The sequence below is a fragment of the Saccopteryx bilineata genome, chromosome 2 (genome assembly GCF_036850765.1).
Source record: "Saccopteryx bilineata isolate mSacBil1 chromosome 2, mSacBil1_pri_phased_curated, whole genome shotgun sequence".
Lineage (NCBI taxonomy): Eukaryota > Metazoa > Chordata > Mammalia > Chiroptera > Emballonuridae > Saccopteryx > Saccopteryx bilineata.
In genome coordinates this window covers 129,503,167-129,526,771 of record NC_089491.1, presented here as the reverse complement: position 1 = coordinate 129,526,771, position 23,605 = coordinate 129,503,167, and the positions used below count along the sequence as shown (strand labels likewise).

General features: G+C 35.1%; 2 protein-coding genes across 7 annotated transcripts in view; one reads left to right on the top strand and one right to left on the bottom strand.

Annotated features, from left to right (window-relative positions):
- The window catches only part of TSPAN19 (tetraspanin 19), a 34,379-nt gene extending 27,693 nt beyond the window's left edge, over positions 1 to 6,686 (bottom strand). Inside the window, exons 1-2 of the mRNA XM_066254801.1 lie at positions 6,653 to 6,686; positions 4,589 to 4,634 (exon numbers count right to left, since the gene is read on the bottom strand). The gene's annotated coding sequence lies outside the window, so the exon portion shown is untranslated. The remainder of the gene's footprint in view (positions 1 to 4,588; positions 4,635 to 6,652) is intronic.
- A 116-nt stretch (positions 6,687 to 6,802) lies between these two features.
- The window catches only part of LRRIQ1 (leucine rich repeats and IQ motif containing 1), a 259,941-nt gene continuing 243,138 nt past the window's right edge, over positions 6,803 to 23,605 (top strand). For 3 of the 6 annotated variants that reach the window (XM_066257791.1, XM_066257796.1, XM_066257790.1), the window contains exons 1-6: positions 6,850 to 6,991; positions 14,389 to 14,530; positions 15,394 to 15,505; positions 19,729 to 19,820; positions 21,362 to 21,476; positions 22,619 to 22,842. In XM_066257791.1, coding sequence (XP_066113888.1) covers positions 14,390 to 14,530; positions 15,394 to 15,505; positions 19,729 to 19,820; positions 21,362 to 21,476; positions 22,619 to 22,842 — 684 coding nt within the window. In that variant the 5' untranslated portion in view covers positions 6,850 to 6,991; position 14,389. The other 3 variants (XM_066257794.1, XM_066257793.1, XM_066257792.1) reach the window with 3 other exon arrangements.

Sequence of the window (23,605 nt, the reverse complement as noted above, 5' to 3'; positions counted from 1 at the left end):
TGGCTTGAATGGTTGAGCAAATTGGCCACAGGCACTGAGAATGGCTCCATGGCCTTGCCTCAAGAACTAAAATAGCACAGTGGATGAACAACAGAGCAGCGGCATAGATGGGCAGAGCATCGCCTGTATGGAGCTTGCTGGGTGGCTCCCAGTTGAGGTGTATGCGGGAGTCTGTGTCTTTGCCTCCCCTTCTCTCACTTAATAAAAAAAAATTTTTCCAGAGAGCCAATCTTCCTAAAACTTCCATTGAAAAAACTAACACCCCCATTGGTTTTTGTGGAATTACTATTAATACATATCAATGTTTTAAATTTTTCTAGGTATGTTTCTGGTTTTCTATCTTCATTGTTTTAATTCTAGCTAGCACCATAAAAATATTGTAGTTTACAACATTTTAATACACGCAGTGGTTATTTGATGTAATGGGATATTTAATAAAACTAATTCCAAGCTATTTTTTGCCTACTTAGGAAGAATCCAATCTATTTTTTAAAATTAATAATGTACCCTGACCAGATAGCTCAACTGATTAGAGCATTCTCCTGAAGCAGAGAGGTTGCTGGTTCAATCCCTGGTCAGGGCACATACAGGAATAGATCGATGTTCCTGTCTCTCTCTCATTCTCTCCCTTCCTCTCTCTAAAATCAATAAAACAAATATTAAAAATAAATAAATAAAATAAAGGATGCATTGGAAGTAAAAAAATAAGAGATTTTTTTATTTTAATAGGGTGACATTGATAAATCAGGGTACATATGTTCAGAGAAAACATCTCCAGGTTATTTTGACATTTATGTTGCATACCCATCACCCAAAGTCAAATTGTCTCCTGTCACCTTCTATCTGGTTTTCCTTGTGCCCCTCATCTGCCTCCCTTACCCCCTCTAACGACCACACTCTAGTCCATGTCTCTGAGTCTCGTTTTTATGTCTCAAGAGATTTCTAAGTTAGAGTACATACAGTTCCCTCCCTACTTTGACCCAAAGCCACATTCTTCCTGAAAACTACCAAGATTCTTCTTTCCAGTTGAAGTCCCACTAGACTTCATCTTCCATTCTCTGCTTTGAACTCTCCTATTGTCATATGGTTTCTCCAATTTCTGACCTCTTCTCTTATTTCTCCTAGATTCTTCCAGTGCCTTTTCCTCCCCAAGATGCTATATTTATTTGTCTTCAATTCTATTTATTTCAGCATATGAGAAGATTGGGATTCTCTCCTACTGTCTAAACAAGAGGTTCAGTCCAAAATCCTGATCTCCATTTGTGAATAAGAAAGAGAAAGGAAATTAAAATTAGATAGCTCTGTGGTAACTCTGGTGTGTTGATTTGGTAATAATTAGCACATTAGAGTCAAAGCTAAAATATGGTATCAAAGGAATCAAATATAAAAATAAAAAAGTTTATCTTTTCCCAGTGCAAGGTGAGTAACTGAGTCTTTTCTAGGAAATCATCTTAGGAACCTAGGTCTTGCTCCCAAATTTGCTCAAGATATTATAGCCAGTAGAAAAGAAAAGAAGATGAATAAACTCAGGTGAGCATCTCTTGGACAGGTGTGGTGAAAACTACACATTTCTCTTCTACTCATATTCCACTGGCACAGACTTATTAGTCATTTGGCCTTGCACAGCTGGGAGTGGAGGCAACTCTGTGCCCAAGATGAAAGAAAAAAGTGACTTGGGGTGAGAGAGCTAAATAAAAGGTACTATGAAAGAAATTAGAGAAAATGAGGGCTTGGAACTGTATGTGCATTTGCTTTACTGTGAAAAAGAATCAGAGATGATCAGAAGGATTCCTATAGGATGGGAGAAAAAAGAATAATGATAATCACTGGAAATAGGACAATTAGAAAAATAATCAAAAAATTTGTAAGTCTCATAAATTTAATATTTATAAATTGAGTTTGAACTGGTCTTTGTGGTTAAGCACTGGAAATGGAGTGCAGGTCAATGGATAGCATAAGCTAAGCAGACATGGGGGTCATCCACAGAGAGGCAACGCCATGGGAATAAAGGAAAGAGAAGAGGAATTGATTAGAGATAAAAATTAGCAGAAGTCTGAGGAAAGAGAACAATGTAACTAGGAATTTGAACTTTTTTTAAAGCAGACTTTTAGAAAATGAGAAGATAATCAAAGCATGATCTCATAGAAACAAATAGAAGAAGAAATTTCTAAAATGGTGTTTATATGATACAGAGGTAAAAAAGAATGAAGGTTTAGTACCCTCAAAGTCACCCCATTCATTAAGGAAGTTGTTTATAGTAACTTCAAAAGAGCAGTGATTTAATCCATTTGATCTGCTATAACGTATAACCACTGACAGGGCAGCTGAACAATAGAAATTTATTTTTCATAGTTCTGGTGGCCGGAAGTTAAGATCAGGGTACCAGTACAGTTGGGTGAGACCCCTCTTCTAAGTTTTAAACTTCTGGTATCCCCAAATGTTGAAAGGGGCTGTATGGCCAGTGTTTGCCACTGATGTGGCCATGAAGGTTATCACTGAATTTGAACAGAGAGTAAAGAAAAAGTGGAGCCAAAAAGTGGTGGGCCATTCTGCTTATTAAACTCCCACACTGGCCAATGAGCAAACACACAGAGAAAACACTTCCCTCTCATTTCAAGGCTCCCAAAGCCCTGACACATTCTCTGGTTCCACAACCAGGAGAATCTTCTCTGGTTTTTCCTTGAATCAAAGGTCAAAGGGCTCCCTGTCTCAGCGGAGCTTGCAAACAACCTGGGCCAACCAAGACCACTCCTCCAGCAAACAGCGAAACAGTGGCCCTTCTCAAGCAGGAATGCAATCGCAATTTGCAATCAACTGCCCTGCTCTGAGAGCAAGTGCTTGAGCAAGCACGCACACACACAAACACACACACACATACACACACACACACACACACACACACACACGGCTGCCTTGTGCCATTTTTTAACAATAAAAGTCAGAAAACTCAAAAAATACAAATTTTACAAACTCATTTGCCCAACAGGGGCTACAGTGCAATGTGGGATCTCTTTTATAAGAGCACCAACCTCATTCATGAGGATCCATCTCATGAATCACCCCCTAAAGGCCCCATCTTCTAACACCATCACATTGGGTGTAAGGATTCCAAAGTGAATTTGGGGGTCCATAAACATTCAGACCATAGCAAGGAGTTCAAGTGCACAGATAACAGGATGTTTAAGCAACGAGTCAAGGAAGCCCACAGCCATGTTTGCACACAAAGTAAAGAGGAGATGGTCATGTGCTGGTCTTTTCAGCCACAAGCACCACATACTGGAAACAATGTCAATGAAAAGGTAGATGTGCAAACACAAAAACTCACAGCAAGTCAGAGCAGTTCCTATGTAAATATTGGTAGCGTGGACGATCTATATTTTCCTCTGCTGTAGACAAATAATTTGTTTTCTACTTAATCAAATAAAGTCCTGGTGTCATATTTCTTTTATTCATTTCCTGATTAGTTCATTATTAGTCCAATAGCAGAGGTATTTTTATTAGTATAAATGCTATAGGGAAGGATAATTTATAATAATTAACCTATTGATAGTGTAATTTTTCACTAATTAACTAATTGCTTTCATTATTTTTAACTTCCTTGTAAGTACTAAGAAATGGAAATACAAAAATGACTGAATAACAAAAACAGCCAAGGGGTTAAATATGAAAACCCCTGGAAAATACTGAATTATGTGTTGGGGTTGGGGGACCAGAAATAAAGAGAACTGGAATACTTCAAAGAGGAAATGAATTTGAGATGATCCTTAAAAAATATTTAAGACAGATTTTAAAAATGGGTAGAGGTAGTAAGTTTTCAAGACAGATAAAAAACTATATTCACAGCTTTACAGTGAAGTGCATGGGGGTATGAGTCAGAGTGGCAGGAGATGAAAGATAAGGCTGGAGAAGTAAGGTCTGTGAAGAATTATGTATACTTTGCTAAAAATCCGCTTTTATTTTCTGAAGGTACGAGGGAGCCGTAATTCTTTCATCAGTGCATAAGTCAAATAGAAAAGAAACCTAAGACAGTAATTTTCAAAGCTAACACGCTCATTCATAAGGAATGAATGTGTTCTAAATTGCAAGATGGCTGTGGAACAATTCCAGAATATGAGTACTATAACAGAAGTAGAATCTCCAGCCCTGGACTGTCTTAAAGAGGCAAAGGCGAAACTTGAACTAAAGTTTGTAGAGCTTAAATATGTAAACTATGAGCATTATCTTATATCCTAGAATGTCATTTATATTGATTCCCTGGACCCTCAATATTTTGTAAATTCAGCACTAGTATGCTAGTACTCTCAGAATTACCAATGAGGAAAGAGACTCAGAAAGGTAAAATAATTGCTTTTGAACACCCAGTTAATATGTGGCAGAGCTGAGATTCAACCCAGAGATTGAAACCATCTAAGTCATCATCTGTAAATGCACAATATAATTGCACATACCTTAAACAGGTGTTGTGAAAATTAAATGAGATTATGTTTATAAAGCACTTAATCCAGTGCCTGGCTATACCACATGTTAGTATAGAAATACTAAGGTTATACAAGGCAAGTGGGCATGAGGATGAAAAATGAGATGGCACCTGTGGCAAAGTGATGGACTCTGATGTCAGTGGTCGATCATGACACCTGCAGGGAGAGAGGATCAAGAGGGTTAGAGAGGAAACCTGAAGCTTTGGAATAGATAGCCTTATAGTAGAAAAAGAGAAGCAGAGGTCTAAGAATCTAACACTTGGAGTTGCATATTAAAAATATTATGGTCAATAATCATTCTTTTAAAAAATATGTTATTTAGACAATTAATTTTAATGGGGTGACATTGATCAATTAGAGTACATAGATTCTCAATAATCACTTTTAAGAAAATGAAACAAAAAAGCAAATATTTACTTTTTAGCTATTTGAGTACTACAATGATCTTCCAGAATATTTAAATTATTTCATCTGTTGACTAAGTCATCTGTTGGAGAATACTATTAATCTAAAGTTCACTATCAATAAACATTTTCAAACAACGCTTATTCTAGTCAGATATCTGAAGAACAAACGGTTTTCTTTCATCTTTTCATTCCCTCAGTAAACATTTTATACTCTTTGGGGAAATAGGTTTAGGATATAAACTAAGTAGACATGTGGATAATTTTTAAATAAGAGCAAATTTTAATAAAAAGAACCCCTTGCTTTTATAACAGGAAAACACCTCAGGTTAAAAGGTTTTGGGCAATTTAATTAAAAAAAAAAGGTTATAGGCATACTAACAAACACAACTTTAGGCTATAACTTCTAAGAAGACTGCAATTAAATAGATTTCTGCCAAACTCTGCATCATTAAATAATAATTTAAAGTGAAATTGATTCATAATCTATAACTATTTGAGATAATTGTTGTGTTTTGTTCTTTATTAGTAATATTAATTAGTGATCACTAAAATAACACGAGAATGTAAGAGATGTACTAACACCATGGATTAATTTAACTTCAGAAGAACTTTCAATATTTTTTTTGCCCTCAATTTGTTTGACAAGGTAAGCTTTAAGAAGGAAAGCAATCTAGACATCATCTTCAAATTAGCTGTTTAATAAATTAGCCGTTTAAAATTAGTCTTAGAAAGTATTTGATTAGTAATGCTTTTTATATATTTTTATGAAAAGCCTGAATAATTTCATACTTAAAATAAATTAAGCTTAAAATTTTTACATGTGAATTTCAACATAATATGGTAGCCTGACCATTTTAATTGAAGTGTGTGAATAGTCTATAAACCAGCAATAAAACTAAGCTAAAATAAAAGACATTTTAGCATGATTTTTCATAATGAAGATATTCTAAATTTAATTAGATATAAAAGCAGGAATAGTTTATTTTTCAAAATAATCTTTCTTAAACGAGGAACTAACTTGTTTTTTAAATATCAAAAGTCTAATGGTTTCTCACTTTGCATTACTAATTCTTATGTTGATCCAATACAAGTTTATTGTTACCAGGCAATAGAATCTACTTCCTTTCAGAAACTCAATGAAATGTTTGCTTTTAGCTTACTGTATGTCAGGTATCTTTTAGAATAATCATGCAGAGCCACTTCCTCTTGGAATTTAATTCTTTGTTTAAAAACATAAAAAAATTATAACCAGAAATATTTGTTTGTAACTAAAATGAAATTTCACATTTGTACGCTATATATTTGCTCCACACACAAAGAAGAAACTTTGATCAATTTTAAGTAACAAATTGCATGATACATACTTAAACTTCAAATTTCATATTAAAACAGTGTATCACCGTCAATATTTTACAGTAAAATATATCTTACAGAAAATAATTTTTTTAATTTTTCACCCATTCATTAACAAGTTTTTTGATAGGCATTGAGTGAATGTTGATTTTTTTTTAAATAAATTGCTGTCATGAAGGAAAACAATTTATTGGCTTCTCTCTCATATTTCCAGATCCCACAAATCACTATTCAGGATTAAAGTTTTGTGGAATGAACAATTTTATAGATAGGCAATATAGCATTCACTAAATGGAAGTAATAAATACAGATAGATCAGAAACATTTTAAAGGTCAGGCTATCTCTACTCTAGTAATTGTAACAAACTGTCACTTATTAATTACTTTCCAAAAGTATTGAAATATAAAATCTACCTAGGCTCCTTATCCAGCTCCCGAAATACAGCGTTCGTTCCAATTCGAAGGGAGATAGTTTGTCCTACTGGAGCACTTGTACGGGAAGCCAGACCATCTTCCTTGGGATTGGCTGTTGCCGTGGTTACACTTTGTTTGGAGCCTCTGGGCGCTGTCTTCCAACCAAGACGAGGGATTTAGCTGCTGGTGGGTGAGCCTAGACCCCTGGTGGTCGGTGTTTGTGGTGAAGGAGGAGAAGCAGCGCAGTGGGAGCACAGACGGAGCCAGAGGTCTCCCCGCAAGACCGGGCTCCAGAGGAGAGGCGGGGAGAAAGGGCCGAGGGCAGAGCTGGCTTCGCGGGTCTGTGAAGCTCGAGGCTTCCTTCAATTTGGGAGGTTTTTGGTAGCTCACTCAAAACTTGAAAATACACTCTAACCGTCCCTAAGTGAGGATTTCCTTCTCCCTCCCTGCTTCCCTATTTTTTCTTCCTTCTTCTTTTATATACATATATACATATATATGTGAAATTATATACATATATATGAAATTATATATATATGATTCTGGTTATTTTAAAAAGTAGATTTTGCTCCCCTTTTATTATAGTTGAACTATGGTTGAAAGGTGTAATTACTTAAGATTTCCCATTTTTGCCAGCTTCAGCCAATTCTAAGTGAGTTATTGTCAGTTTGAAATGTTTAGTCCGTGTACCAGTGGAATCAACCTAGGGCTGCCCTGACCTCTCCTGCACCCGCAACTAAAGGAAACTATTGAAGGCTTGAAATGCAGCCAGTCGGAACTGAAACATGCTGTAGGCAGAAATGGCATTCAAATAATTTAACAATGGATTCTTCCCTAATGACCATTTTAAGTATAAAAAAAGATATACTGAAAAATAATTTATTATTTCATGCATTTAATACTTAAACAAGAACAATAAGAGGTACACAAAACTAGATTCTGTTATGTTTTAAAATATTAATGAAAATATTAAATAATACCTGATAAAAAGCAATAAAACTGTTATTTTTTTTATTTTTTCATTTGCTTCTTGATTGGCATCCTCACTTGCAATTTTTTTTCCACTTATGGACGGAATGAACATTACTATGGGCGCTTAGAATATGCTGTTGCTCAAATGAACTTTAAAAAAAGTAAGGAATGTAAATTTGTGATTTCCACACTGGGCAGTTGCCCAGGTATCCATCTTAGAGAGAACCTTGATTACTAGTACCATTTTAACAACTGGTTCGCCAAACTCAACAAAAAATTACATATCGCTTCTCTCAAACCTGTGTGAACTGGCTGAATGCCACTACTGGCTGTAGGTGTAAAATAAACATCAGATTTTGAATATTTAGTGTGCAAACAAGAATGTAAACTTTTTTACATTGATCTTAATAATTTTCTATGATGACATGTCGAAATATTTTGTATAAAATAAACTTACTTTATACAAAATATTTTATACAAAATATATTTTGTATTTTATAGAAAATATTTAAAAATAAGTTTATTTTATACAAAATATTTCAACATGTCATCAGTAGAAAATTATATATAAAGAATCCACAAAGCTCAGCAACAAACAAGCAAACAATCCAGTTAAAAAATAAGGACCTGGCTTGACCAGGTGGTGGCGTAGTGGATAGAGCGTCAGACTGGGTTGTGGAGGACCCAGGTTTGAGACCCCGAGGTCACCAGCTTGAGCGGGGCCTCATCTGGTTCAAGCAAGACTCACCGGCTTGAGCCCAAGGTTGCTGGCTCGAGCAAGGTGTCACTCGGTCTGCTGTAGCCCCTCGGTCAAGGCACATATGAGAAATCAATCAATGAACAACTAAGGAACCGCAACGAAGAGTTGATGTTTCTCGTCTCTCTCCCTTCCTGTCTGTCTGTTCCTCTCTCTGACTCTCTCTGTCTCTGCCATAAAATAATAAAATCAAATAATGAGAACCTGAACAGACACTTCTCCCAAGAAGACTTACAAATGGCCAACAGATACATGAAAAGATATTCATCTTCACTAGGTATTAGAGGAATGCAAATAAAAACTACAATGGGATACTACCTCACACCTGTTAGATTAGGTTAGATTAGCTATCATCAACAAGACAGTTAATAACAAGTATTGGAGAGGATGTGGAGAAAAAGGAACTCTCATTCACTGCTGGTGGGAATGTAAACTAGTTCAACCATTATGGAAGAAAGTATGGTGGTTCCTCAAAAAATTAAGGATACAACTGCCATATGACCCAGGAATCCCTCTACTGGGTATCTACCCCAAAACTTGAAAACATTGGAACGTAAAGACTCTTGCACCCTCATGTTCATCATGGCATTATTCACAGTGGCCAAGACATAGAAACAACCAAAATGTCCTTTCACAGAGGATTGGATAAAGAAAGTGTGGTACATATATACAATGGATACTACTCAGCCCTAAGAAATGATGACATAGTGATGTTTACAACAACATGGATGGACCTTGAGAACATTATACTGAGTAAAATAAGTAGATCAGAAAAAGTTAACTATATAATTTTACACATAGGTGGGATATAAAACTGAGACTCATGGACATAGATAAAAGTGAAGTGGTGGCCCTGGCTGGTTGGCTTAGTGGTAGAGTGTCAGGTTGGTATGTAGATGTCCTGGGTTTGATTCCTGGTCAGGGCACATAAGAGAAGTAACCATCTACTTCTCTACTTTTCCCCCGGTCACTTCTCTATTTCTCTTTTCACTTCCCACAGCCATAGCTTGATTGGAGCAAGTTGGCCCTAGGCACTGAGGATGGCTCCATGGCCTTGCCTTAGGTGCAGGAATGGATTGGTTACTGAGCATGGACCCAGATGGGCAGAGTATTACCCGGTAGGGGGCTTTCCAGGTCAATCCCAGTAAGGGAACATGCGGAAGCCTGTCTCTCTGCCTCCCCACTCCTTACTTAAGAAAAATTTTTTAAAAATGAAGTGGTTACCAGGAGGAGGAGGATGTGGGGGAGAGAATGGAGAGAAGGGAGTCAAGAGGGGCAAATGTATGGTGACAGAAAGTGATTTAACTTTAAGTGATGGGTATACAACATAATCAACAGTTCAAATGCTATAGAAAATGTTTACCTGAAAACTATGTAGTCTTATTGATCAACATTGCCCTGTTAAATTAAATTTTCTAAATAAAATTTGAAAAATATATATATTATTAAAATTCACTTGTTTCTCTTTTTAGAAATGTTGCTACTAGAAAATTTAAAATTACATATGTGCTTGAATATGTAATTGGACAGGGCTGATCTAAAGAGGCAGTGGATGAACTCATAAAGGAAAATGACTCTTACCTTTACCTTATGCTCCTACTTTTCTTTCTACATAAAGTTTTGTGTACTTATGTATTCTACTTTGTAGCCACATTTAAACAAACACAACTAATATCTGCCTAAACTTTGAATTGCACTTTAGTTTGATTACAGGATGGCATTTTGTACTGGTAGATTTGTTTTGTTTTCTTTTAGATACGGTAGGTTGTGGATAAAATTCAATGTTTTAAAACTAGCTTTTAAAATTATGAAATTAGTACATATTTATTATTAAAATATTTTCAACATAAAGGTATCAAATGAAAATTAAATATTCCTCAATGTCTTCCAGAAAGTTGTCTAAACAAAAAGAGTGTGTGTGTACTTACATAAAAGTGATACTACTTTGAGTTTATTTCTTTTTTTTTTTTTTAGTTTATTTCTACCACTTGCCTTTTTTCAATGATTTATTTATTCTTGGCTACATTTTCAAAGAAGTACAATGAGTGTGTGTGATTTTTTTTTAAGGACTTGTATTTTATTTTATTCTATGGATTATAATTTATTTAACTGTTTTCTTAGTAAGTAGTTAGGATATCTTTAACTTTTATTGATGTAATAAAAAAGAATACAGCACCTTGGCCAGTTGGCTCAATAGTGGAACATCAACCTGGTGTGTGGAAGTACCAGGTTTGATTCTGGGTCAGGGAACACAGGAGAAGCAACCATCCGTTTCTCCACACTTCCCCTTCCCTTTCTCTCTCTCCCCCCCAACCTGCAGCCATGGCTTGGTTGGAGCATGTTGGCCCCGGGCACTGATGATGCCTCCATGGCCTTGCCTCTGGTGCTAAAATAGCTCGATTGCTGAGCAGTGGTGCACCATAGAAGATTTCCACCCAGTATGGGGCTTGCCAGGTGGATCCCAGTTGGGGTGCATGCAGAAGTCTGTCTCTCTGCCTCCCTGCCTCTCACTTAATAAAAAGTAACTAACTAAATAATACAGAAATATCTTTCATAACACTGTCCAGTGTCTCCCAATGGTAATATATTATAAACTATAGTATAATAATATGATCAGCATGTTGATATTGATACAATTTGCTTATCTTATTCAGATTTCCTCAATTTTACTTGTACTTATTTGGGTGTATATGTTATATACAATTTTTAGTATCTGAATATCTTCACTTATCTACTACCACAATCAAGATACTGAACAGTTCTGTCATTATAAGGATCTCTCATGTTGCCCTTTTATCACTGTAACCACCTTTCTCCATACCAGTCCACGCCCAACTCCTGCCAATCACTAATATGTTCTTCATTTATAACATTGTGATATTTGAAAATGTTATAGAAATGGAATCATAAAGTATTTCATGCTTTGGTTTCTCGGCATATTCCAAGTATATTCATGGAGATTCATCTCTATTGTGGCATGTATCAATAGTTCATTCTTTTTAGTGCTAAGTATTATTCCATGGTATGCATATAGTAGAGTTCACCTTTGAAGGGCATTTTGGTTGTTTCTATCTTGGGACTAATTAGGGATAAAACTGTGGTGAACATTCATATAGAAGTTTTTGTGTGAACAGAAGTTTTGATTTTTGTGGGCTAAATGCCCAAGAATATAAGCAAAACATGTAGATAAGTCAAATTAAATCATTTATGTGTAAAATAAAGAAATGTAATATCTGTAGCTAGAGGAAAAGCAAGTACAGGAGTTTTTTGTTGTTGTTCTGTTTTCATCAACTCCTTGTTTTCATGAGAGGAGAGGGGGCTCAGTGAAATAAACATGTATGATGAGGCAGTAAACATAGAAACAGTGGATGGAGGACAGTTTAGTAGGAAAGCAGTTGTCAGAGTCAAAGTAGACAATTACACTTTATTATGAAGAGGGGCTCCTCTTCAGTAACATGGGTAAGAAGTGACTTCAGGAAAAAGATTTAAAAATGAGGGTGTTTAAAAAAAGAAAAATGAGTGTGTTTCAATTTCTTTGTTAAATAGACTACATACTCTATGGCAGTGGTTCTCAAAGTGTGCGCCAGGGTGCACTGATGCACCATAGAAGATTTCCAGGTGTGCCCTATGGTATTCCAGAGAAATATGTGCCTGTTGGGGACCAAAAAACCAACAGGGATTTTGGGTTTTTGGAGTTTAGATTTTTGGGTGACAGAGGTGTGGGGAATTGGCTGTAAGCTGACAGTCTGCCCCAACCCTCCACCTCACTTGCCTGATTAGGTTACAGAAGGCTGTTAAGCTATGGTGCTGAATTATTTACACTACCCCCCACTTGCCTTTTTTCAACAATTTATTGTTTCATTTAATCAATTATTTGTAACACCTAACTCTGCTGTGAGTGCACCTGGTAGACCCACAAAATGTTAATTTTGAGATGAATGAGCAAAATAGAAAAAGAAAGAAAAAGAGAGATGGAGAGAGAGAAGGAAGAAAAGGAAGGAAGGAAGAAAGGACGGAAGGAAGGAAGGAAGGAAGGAAGGAAGGAAGGAAGGAAGGAAGGAAGGAAGGAAGGAAGGGGGGAGGGAGAGGGAGGGAGGGAGGGAGGGAGGGAGGAAGGAAAAGCTATGAAGAAGACAGAAGTTGAAAAGCCAGGGACTTGAGGAAAGAATGGAAGTTTAGAATAGTTTGGGAAATAAAATCATGGCTGACTAGTGCAATCATTTTCAAAATTATTTTCACCAAGGCCCACAATAAAATAAAGAATTGGTTACACTGTAACTCTAGCACACATACATACATTCTTTAGAACTTAAAAAGAAATCTTTAGTATATATAGTGCAATTAAGTTTCTTTTCTGACCTATTTAACTTTTTCTATACTATTCTATCATTAAAAATTGATAATCAAGAGCTACTAAATTAATATTTTGATTAACTTATGGATTATGATCTGCAACTAAAGGTTAGATGACATATTCAGAAGTATTGCTGGGCATATGAATAGCTTGACTGAACTTAGAGACCATTTGGTAGTGAAGAGCATAGGATTTGCATTCAAGATGTCTGAATTAGGATCCAGCCCCTGTTACTTACTAGCTTAATGACTATGGACAGTTAACTGACCTCTTCAAACCTAGATTTTCTCATTATACAATGGCTAAAATGACCTTAAACCTGTTAAATTACTCTGAACATTATTCTAGAAGACAAATGTCTTCTAGTACCTGCCTTGTCACAGCCACTCAATACATGGAAGCTAATGATGGTGGTTATGAAGATTATGATGATGATGTAAAGATATACTATAATATATCTTTATATTAACCCATATCTATTATAAGCATTAGATATTTAAATGAAGTGAATATTGATTTTATATGCCATATATTACCATTCTGACATGTTATTATTGGAAAATGTGGCTCTCTCTGGTAAAATTAACTCAGAGTAAATGAGTAGAAACTAGCCATATGTTTCCCCATAATAGACTTAGATTATTCTCTTAAGAGTGTTTTAATCTCTGAATATTTAAGATGATCATAGACATCTTTCCATTACTCATTTTTAAGAGGATGAGTTTTACTGTGAAGTTGTTTTGTTCAGGAAGTTAAGTCAGCTCATTAATATAACTTTTCCCTTAGAGGAAATCTATTATTAGAGTTGACCATTTTATAATCAAACATTAAAGAAACAATGAATGATTGGAGAGAAAAATCAGTGTTCTTCAATATATGGTATGACCATAATAAGGTGTGATAAATGTTTGTTAAACTAAAACATATTTATATAGAACAATGCTGGATTATTATGACACATTAAAAAACATATAGCTTTTATTGGCATATTAGCATCTTTAATTTTCCTTCCTTCCTTCCTTCCTTCCTTCCTTCCTTCCTTCCTTCCTTCCTTCCTCCCTCCCTCCCTCCCTCCCTCCCTCCCTCCCTCCCTCCCTCCCTCCCTCCCTCCTCCCTCCTTTCCTTTCTTTTCTTTTCTTTTCTTTTCTTTTCTTTTCTTTTCTTTTCTTTTCTTTTCTTTTCTTTTCTTTTCTTTTCTTTTCTTTTCTTTCTTTTCTTTTCTTTCTTCTTTCTGCCAGAGAGACAGAGAGACAGAAAGAGGGATAGATAGGGACAGACAGACGGGAAGGAGAGAGATAAGAACCACTAATACTTCACTGTGGCACCTTAGTTGTTTATTGATTGCTTTCTTATATGTGCCTTGACTGGAGGGGCTACAGCCAAGCCAGTGGCCCCTTGCTCAAGCCAGAGACCTTGGCCTCAAGCCAGAAACCATGGAGTCATGTCTATGATCCCACACTCAAGCCAGCAACCCCATGTTTGAAGCTGGTGAGCCCAAATTCTAGCCGAATAAGCCTGTGCTCAAGCTGGTCACCTGGGGATTTTGAATCCCTGGGTCCTCTGCATCTCAGTCTGACACTTTGTCTCCTGTACCACTGCCTGATCAGGCACCTTTTAAATTTTCTTTAAATAGTTCTGTGTTTTATTATGAAGGATGATGGATGATGATGAAGATGATGCAAAGCTTAGAGAAGAAATAGAAGCAGAATTGGATAAAATCAGTATTTCTTCCTTGGAAAATGATGATGCTGACAGTGATTCAAAATCAGAAACTGAGAGTGATGATAGTGATACAGTAAGTGTCAAGTATTGGACTTTTGAGCCTTTTAATTGGAGTAATCTTTTCAGGAGATATATTACTTTCTCAATGTGTTTTGTATAGTTATTTCATGTTTAACTTTAGGATCACCTTTAAACAATATATATTGATATTTAAATATAAAAAGTATACTGAAGATAGACATCACCTATAATTTTACATGTCTATATATTCATTTGGGGGTAAAATTGGAATTATAGTATATATATTTATATTTGTATACTGCTTTTTTTTTACTTAATCATGAACATTCTGATGTGATTACATATGGATGAAAGCAAAATTTATGTGAAAACTAAAGTCCCAGTGTTGGCCTCAGGCACTGAGGATAGCTTGGTTGATTCGAGTATTGTCCCCAGGTGGGGCTTGCCGGGTGGATCCCAGTCACGGCACTTATGGAAGTCTGTCTCACTCCCCTCCTCTCACTTAAAAAAAAATCTACACTAAGTTTTTTTCCAAAAAAAAGTAATTTTTCTGGTTTCAAAAAATAATTATACTTTAAGTTTTAATTAGAATTTCAATAACCTATATATAACTTTTGGGAAAAATAATACTTTTACATCATTATGTATTTTTATCTATAGCTAATTAAAGTAAAAAAATAAATCCTGAAAGTCTTCATTTGATTATAAAATTCAACAGAAACACAGATATGATTCATAACATCTGAAAATAAAAATCAAGTTTTCACCAAATGTATTTGTTTGCACTTTATATGCTTATTTTTTTCCTCATTTAAATTTTTTTCTCAAATTTTGGATGTGGAATTAAAGAGGGAATATTTGATACATTGTTTTAATGAACAATTTTATAGTTTCTTTTATTACTGAAATTTTTAGGACTTTATTGAATTACCTGAGTCAGTTCTTCACTGTATTGACATCATACAGAATACGAGTAGAACTGCTGAAAAGCTCATTCTTCAAGACTTAGAAGATAATGATGTTTTAAGTAAGTACAGTTTTTATCTGCTTGGAAAATCTGTGTAAGTATAATTAACTTATGAGTTAGAAAATTTAACTGCTTCAAGTACTTATCTCTTATTTTATACATATGTATTTATCTATAATAATATCTGTAGCATATTGGATTGTTCTATTTAGTTCATTCATTTGTTTTTCTTAATAACCTTTCTTATGTCTCCAGTAAATACCAGCCACCAACATTTGTTTCACCAGTCCTAATTAAAACCAGACATTCTATTAGTATACATTAAAGAAAATAAAACTAATCATGGGGCTATTTTAAAAGTATCAGTTTTGACCCTGGCTGGTTGGCTCAGAGGATAGTGTCAGCCTGGCCTGTAAACATCTGGATTTGATCCCTGATCTGGGCACAGATGAGAAGTAACCATCTTCTTCTCTTCCCTTCCCTCACCCTCTTCTCTCTGTCTTTTCCTCTCTCTCTTCTCCTCTTGCAACCAGTGGCTTGATTGGTTCCATTGTCATCCTTGGGTGCTGAGGATAGTTCAATTGATTCAAGCATCGGCCGTAGACAAGGGTTGCTGGATGAATCCTGGTCAGGGTGCATGCGGGAGTCTGTCTCTCTGTCTCCCCTCCTCTCACTTAAAAGGTTATCAGCTTATACATCTGTTTGGAGAAAAATATAATTTATATAAAAGCCTAACAATCTTTATTTTCTCCAACTGAGCAAATTTACTTCTGAGAATTATTCTAAGAATAATAGAATGATCAAAGATTTAACTAGAAATATTCATGGCTTGGTTTTTAATGAAAAATTGCATTGCAACAATCTAGATGTTCAACAGGATCTTGGTGTGTTCAACAAAGTGAACTGTACTTACTTAAAAAAGGTAATTTAGACAGATTTTTAATGATATAAATATTCATGATACATTATTGAACTTTTAATAAAATTTAATGCCACTTATGCCAATACAGTATTAGCATAAATCATGATGTGAATAGTCACAGATATTCATTAAACAAATACTACTGCCTGAAAATACCTGTTCTAGCCATTGAGAATACAGCAGAGGACAAAATAGGCAAAAGTTCTCCTATATTATTCTAATGTTTCAGTGTGGATAGACAGACAATAAAGAAATAAATATGTAATATTTCAATAGAGATAGCTGCTGTAGAGGAAAAAAAAAATCAAAATAAGGGGATAGAGTTTGGTGGTTGCTATTTTAGATAGCAACCAAGGAAGGCCCTTCTGGGGAGGTGGTATTTGGAACTATGACAGAAGGTAAGCTATATGGATATCTTAACAAATGAGAAGATGAACCACAAGGATATCTACAGAGCCGGTGTTCCAGAAAGAAAGAATAATAAAATCCAAGGCACTCGGAGTGGGCCTAATGTGCTTGAAGAACAGTAAGCCTTTGTGGCTGTACCTAAGAACACAAGGGGTCAGATCTATAAGGTTGTTATAAGCCATGTGGACTATTGCAATACTATGGTTAGTAATGAGAGCATTTGATTATAAATGAGGAAAACAGTCATATTCTAGAACCCAGTTTTTAAGGGAACCAGAAGGATTTATTGATGGATTGGTATGAATGAAAGATAAGAAGGTGGTTCCAAGATTTTTGTTCTTAGCATATGTATAAATAGATATGTAAAGAATTGCTGTATGTAGATGCTTCAAATTTCAGTAGTGATTATTTATAGTTGAGTTATGGGAAATTTTACGGTATGTTCATTTATTTTTACTAAGATTTACACAGTGAATATATAAATTTATGGGCAATTAGCCCTGGTTAGATAGCTCGGATGGTTAGAGCGTTGTCCTGAGGCACATGGTTCCAGTTTGATCCCTGGTCAGGGCACATACAGAACAGATTGATGCTCTTGTCTCTTTATTTCTCTCTCTCTTCCTCTCTCTAATATAAATAAAATAAAAATATACAAATATTGGCAATATAGCTTAATTATGAAAAAAGTCAAAGGGTAACAATTATAGAAAATTAATTACTTAAAAGGTTATATAACTGCAATGATGGCAGTGGTTTAGAAAATTATGAAAAGATCCCTTATGTAGCTCTAGCCAAATAGGTTTAATAATCTTAATAATCAGAATAATTTTCTAAGAAAATTCAAATTATCAAAATTGACTGAAAAAAATTATTAAATTAATAATCTGGCAAGAAGGTAGAAAGGGATTTCTTTTCAGATGTCTTTAGAAACTATGAATAATTTGCCCTGGCCAGGTAGCTCAGTTGGTTAGAGCATTGTCCCACTACACCAACGTTTTAGAATTTATCCCCTTTCAGGGGTCAGAGCACATACAAGAGTCAACCAATGAGTGTATAAATAGGTAAAACTACAAGAGTCAGTGTTTCTCTCTCTCTCTCTCTCTCTTTAGATAGATGTTAAAGAAATTAGGAACAATTTTGCAATTGAATTCTTACAGTCTTTTAAGACACAAAAATTCTGCACATAGTATAAATAATTCATTTAAAAAATATATTTCAATAATAAAACTCTATAAACATAATCACACACAACAGAAGCCAGAGGCTAATATCATTTATGAATATAGATGTATTGATTAGGGCTCTTACTTATAGACATCAGAAGCCATTTTAGCTACTTTAAGTAGAAAGGTTTTAGGGGGTATTTATTTGTTTGTTTTTATGGGTAGAGTAGATGTTCTGGTTACTTATTGCTGTAAAACAAACTTGGAGTTTTAAAATAACAATGTTATTATCTTTTATAGCTCTGTGGGATGACTGGGGTTAGCAAAGCAGTTTTTGCTTGGCTATCTTATGCTCTTGGAGTCAGATGTTGATTAAGGCTTCAGAAATCTGAAGTCTTTAATGGATTGTAATTCCAAGATCAGATGTCTGGCAGTTGATGCTAAATGTTGGCTGGGAGTTTAGTTGGTGCTGTCAACTGACGGCGTCTACATGTGGTCTTTTCCTATGGATTGCATTGCACCTGCATAGTGAGAAGGAGCATCCCGCGAACAAAATACCACGAGACAGGTGGAAACTTGTGAGGCTTCTTATGACCTATTCTCAGATATAATTCAAGATCATTTCTACCACATTCTGATGGTTTTACAGGACTAGTGTAGGTTTTGTGCAGGAGGGAACTGTGCATAAGAAGTGTGGGAGAGAAATCTTTGGAGATTAGCTACTACAATGAAGAACAGATTGATAATAGAACTGGAGAAACAGACTGCAAACTGACCAGCCAATGTGTACAAAACATACACACACATACATTGTAGAACATGTCTGCTACAGGAGCTGCTGTCTGATATAATTAAGAAATTCAGAAACACTTTTTTGCTATATAATCCCATCTCAAAACCAAAGCTTTTTCTTTTTATCATGGTCTGGGCCAAAACAAACAAACAAAAACAAAACAACAACAACAAAAAAACATTAAAGTATAGCTGCCTGCCTTTCTTCACACATAATATTTTTACAGAAATAAAGACTTAAGCAAATATATCAATTGGTAGAACCTAAGTCACACTTAGAAACCTAGCTTCAAAGGAATCTGGAGAAAGTTGTTTTTCACATTACAATGGCCTCTCACACAGGAAAGCATGCCAGTGAGATTGTGAGTGGTTGTTGAAGAAAAAAATCTGTATCTGATAAAATAGTTGTGAATGGTCAGTTAACCAGCAAAATGTTTCTCTATAAAAATAGTTTACTATTAGGAAACATTACTCTGGTATAACACATCAAATGAGTAAGGAAAAGAAGCATAAGTGCATCTGCACAGATGATAGAAAGACCTGAGAAGATTCAACAAACACTCATAAAACCGAGAAAGAAAGTTTACTTTATTCACATGTTAGTAATTATAATCTCTTAAACTACTGCTTTTATTAAAGTGGTTTCAATATTTTGTGTAAGATTATATTGCTAGTTTGTAGCAGGTAGATTTAGACCTTTGTTGGTTTCTAATCAGGATGTCATACAATATCAAACAAAACATTATTCTGTGTATGTAGAAAATATGCTTTAGTTGAGAATATAAAAGGTGATAAAGAATTAGTCAAAAAATTTGTTACTTTTTTAGAATAAAAATTATAATTCTTTTGTACTTTTCTTCACTGTCTTTCTGTTGTTTTGAATTACTTATCAAGAATGTGCTATGATAGAATTTGATGTTAAAGGATGATAAAAAGATTTGGAATTTTAATATGTTGTTCTCTATAATAATATTTAAAGTTGTAATATTTTTTTCTAGGCTGTACTTATGGAACAATTCCTAATACTCATACGCATTTAAGGATAGAATTATCAACTGAAAATAAAGAAAACTCACATCAATTAAGGAAGGTATAAATTTAACATTTGATTAAAATACTCAATATAACAGAAATTTCCCTGTCCCAACAGTTTATTGATTTAATGTTCATTGACTTAAAAATTTTAAATTTAATTATTTTTAAGAAAATTATTCTTGGTTTTATATTTTGGCATATAAAATAAAACTATTCAAATGTCAATTTTTAAAAATATTAGAAATAGCAATTTGAAGCATTGATACTTGGGAATTTAATGTGCATGTAGATAAAACAGAATTGTATTGTATGATTTCCCCCCCCCAACACTCTGACAGAAAAACAAACAAACAAAAACACCAATACACTGTTTATTACCTTGTTTAAGAATGTAACGTTCTAGCAGAGTACTATAAATATATCATACTATAGAAGCTTTAAACTTAGAACATCTTATGTTAGTTTTTTTTAAAGATATAATTACATACCCCTAGAAATAAGAGTAAGCATTTTTGGTTAAAACCCCTATAGAACTCTTCTACAGGTTCAACATCTTAGATTCATTTTTAGCTCTTATTTTACTGAACTTTATTTTTACCTAACTCTATTCCTGTTCCCTAAGATGTCTAAAATAATGTATTACTTATATGTATGCCTCTTACTTGCTGTTTTGGTAACACTAAAACTTGAAATATTAATTTTAAATTATCATACTGGTATTTCCATCTAGAGTCTGGTAGAAATTTAATTATGGAAAAGTTTATTAATAAAAATTATGTTATGTATAATTCAGGTTAAAATAGATAATAGTTCTATTTTTAAAACAGATTGATTATATAAGCAATTTGTATATGTGAGCAATCACTACAGATAAGAAAGATCAAAATATATTAGGAGGAAAACAAATATTAGTAGCAATATATATATATATTTTTTGCTTTTTCTGAAGCTGGAAACGGGGAGAGACAGTCAGACAGACTCCCGCATGTGCCCGACCGGGATCCACCCGGCACGCCCACCAGGGGCGACGCTCTGCCCACCAGGGGGCGATGCTCTGCCCATCCTGGGCATCGCCATGTTGTGACCAGAGCCACTCTAGCGCCTGAGGCAGAGGCCAAGGAGCCACCCCCAGGGCCCGGGCCATCTTTGCTCCAATGGAGCCTTGGCTGCAGGAGGGGAAGAGAGAGACAGAGAGGAAGGAGGGGGGGGAGGTGGAGAAGCAGATGGGCGCTTCTCCTATGTGCCCTGGCCGGGAATCGAACCCGGGTCCCCCGCACGCCAGGCCGACGCTCTACCGCTGAGCCAACCGGTCAGGGCCAGTAGCAATATTTTTATATGATTACCAAGCAGTTTAATTGTTTTCTGTGGATTAGAGTGCCAAAAATGATAAATTAAAGTACAATTGGTTTGCATGGGAAAATTATTAATATTCACCATAAAGACAATAATTATTAATATGCTATAGAATGGTATATGGGAGAGGTTTGAAGTAAATAAAGTTGTAGATACATGTATACCAATACTTTTATTATTTTGAGATAACTTTACACTTTATTTTGGTTTTCTTTAATCATTGGTACTCTTTTAACCATTTAGATATTATCTGAAATAGAGAAAGAGGAATTTTTAAGAAGTACAACCCACTGTGGCATTCCCGATTCTGTCCTGGAGCCTGGACCTCATGAATATGTGGAAGGACACGTTTTGCCAGGTGGACTAACCTGCTCAGTTTTTATGTGATCATAGTTATCTGAGAAAATTTAGAGTTTTTTTCTCTTGACGATTAGAAAAATGAAATCAATATTTGAAATTATGCTTTCACTATTCTTAATTACTTATACTCAGAGTTTCTTTATGACTCTTGACTTAAATATACTTATAATTTTTCTACATATATAATATAGCTGACTGCAATAGCGTCCTTGAATTTATTAAGGATACCTTAACTACACATGAGTACACACAAACACATTAAATTTTTAGATTAAATTTTGTGGCCTACTCTAAGGCAAGTTACGTGTTTTCTTTATTGCCTGCAATGGTATTTCCACGTGTATTCGAGAATGTATTGGCCCTGACTGGTTGGCTCAGCAGAAGAGCATTGGCCTGGCATGTGGAAGTCCTTGGTTCGATTCGCTGTCAGGGCACACAGAAGAAGTGACCATCTGCTTCTCCACCTTTCCCCTTACCCTTCTCTCTCTTTCTCTCTTCTTCTCCTTTGGCCATGACTCAAATGGTTCAAGCAAGTTGGTCCTGGGGGCTGAGGATGTGAGGATAGCTCCATGTTCTCTCCTCAGGCACTAAAATAGCTCAGTTGCCCTATGAGCAGAGCCTGTAGGGGGCTTGCTAGGTGGATTCCTGTTAGGGCGTACGCAGGAGTCTTTCTGTCTGCCTCCCTGCCTCTCACTTAATGACAGTAAAAAAGAATGTATTTATTTTTGTATTTTATTACTTTTTCTTTGGTAATATGTTGAAATTATTTCTTCTTTTAAAAATTAAAAATATTTTTCCACTGATTTGAGAGAGAAGGGAAGGAGGAAAGAACACATGCAAGAGAGAGAGAAAGAGAGAGAGAGAGAGGATGGGAGAGAGAGAGAGGATGGGAAAGAGAGAGAAGCATCAACTTGTTTAAATTATTTTTTCCATTTAGTTGTGCACTCATTGATTGTTTCTCATACTGCCTTGATCGAGGGTCAGACTCATGACCTTTGGTGCACTGTGTCAATGCTTTATCTGTTGAATCACACAGCCAGGGCCTATTTCTTCTTTTTAAAACTACTTTTATACTTTACATTGGATCACTTTTTATAGGTTTAAATTTAAAAATAACATTATTTCTCTTTACGACTACAGATGATGGTGAAATAAATTTTGAATACTGTAAAGTGGAAGAAAGATGTAGGCAATCTTTTGAGGCTTGGCAAGATAAACAGAAAGAATTAGAAGACCAAAAGAAAGAAATTCTCAAAGCTCAGAGGGATAGGGAAGAAAAACAATTTCAAGAAGAAGAAGAAAAAAGACATCGTTGGATGAAACAATTTGAAGTTGAAAAGAAGAAATTAGAGAATATTCAAAAGGTTTTATTTTTGTTTTTCATACTTTTTTTGGAATCAGTACTATTTCTGAATAGTATTGCTGTTTTGGATTATAGTATGGATTGAGCTTCGTTGCATGGCTTTTAATTACTCCTGATAATAGAAGCAATTGACTGTGGATTAACAATATTTAATATAATTTCATTGATTAGTTTTCATTGAAATTTCAGATACTACTTTAGACCATGTGAGAATCTAGAGTCTTTGAAGTTTCAAAGATAGTCCTAGAAATGTGTACATTTATAGCATAAACTGTTTCTTTTTTTATACCCTTCTAATCATAGAAAAAAAGGATCATAATTTTCTTGATCATGCAATGCCCTTGCCATGTGTTCTGATATATAGCAATTAAGTAAAACATATTTGGTTGAAGAGGTTCAACTATGTAGATATTGATTTGTGTTTCATCTCCATAACTGATTTAATTCCTAGGACTAAACATTTTTTTGGTATATAAGACTTTTGTTGTTATTATTTCAGCTTTTCCCCCAACCCCGCCTCAGGAGGTCTAACCCTCAGGCCATGGTAGTGGCATATTGAGAAACTGGTGTATTGTTAGGACCCTACTTGTGAGCTGTCATGTTTCTTAGAATGTCTAGATATCAAGCTTGACTGTCTTGTGTGTTACATCAGCAAAGTTGACTTACATTTTGCCTAGAATTTGTTAGATTTGAATGTGTCATATAGAAATATTATCATATGGTCATTTAGGCAGTTCAGCGTCTTCTAGCCCTCAATGTTGACT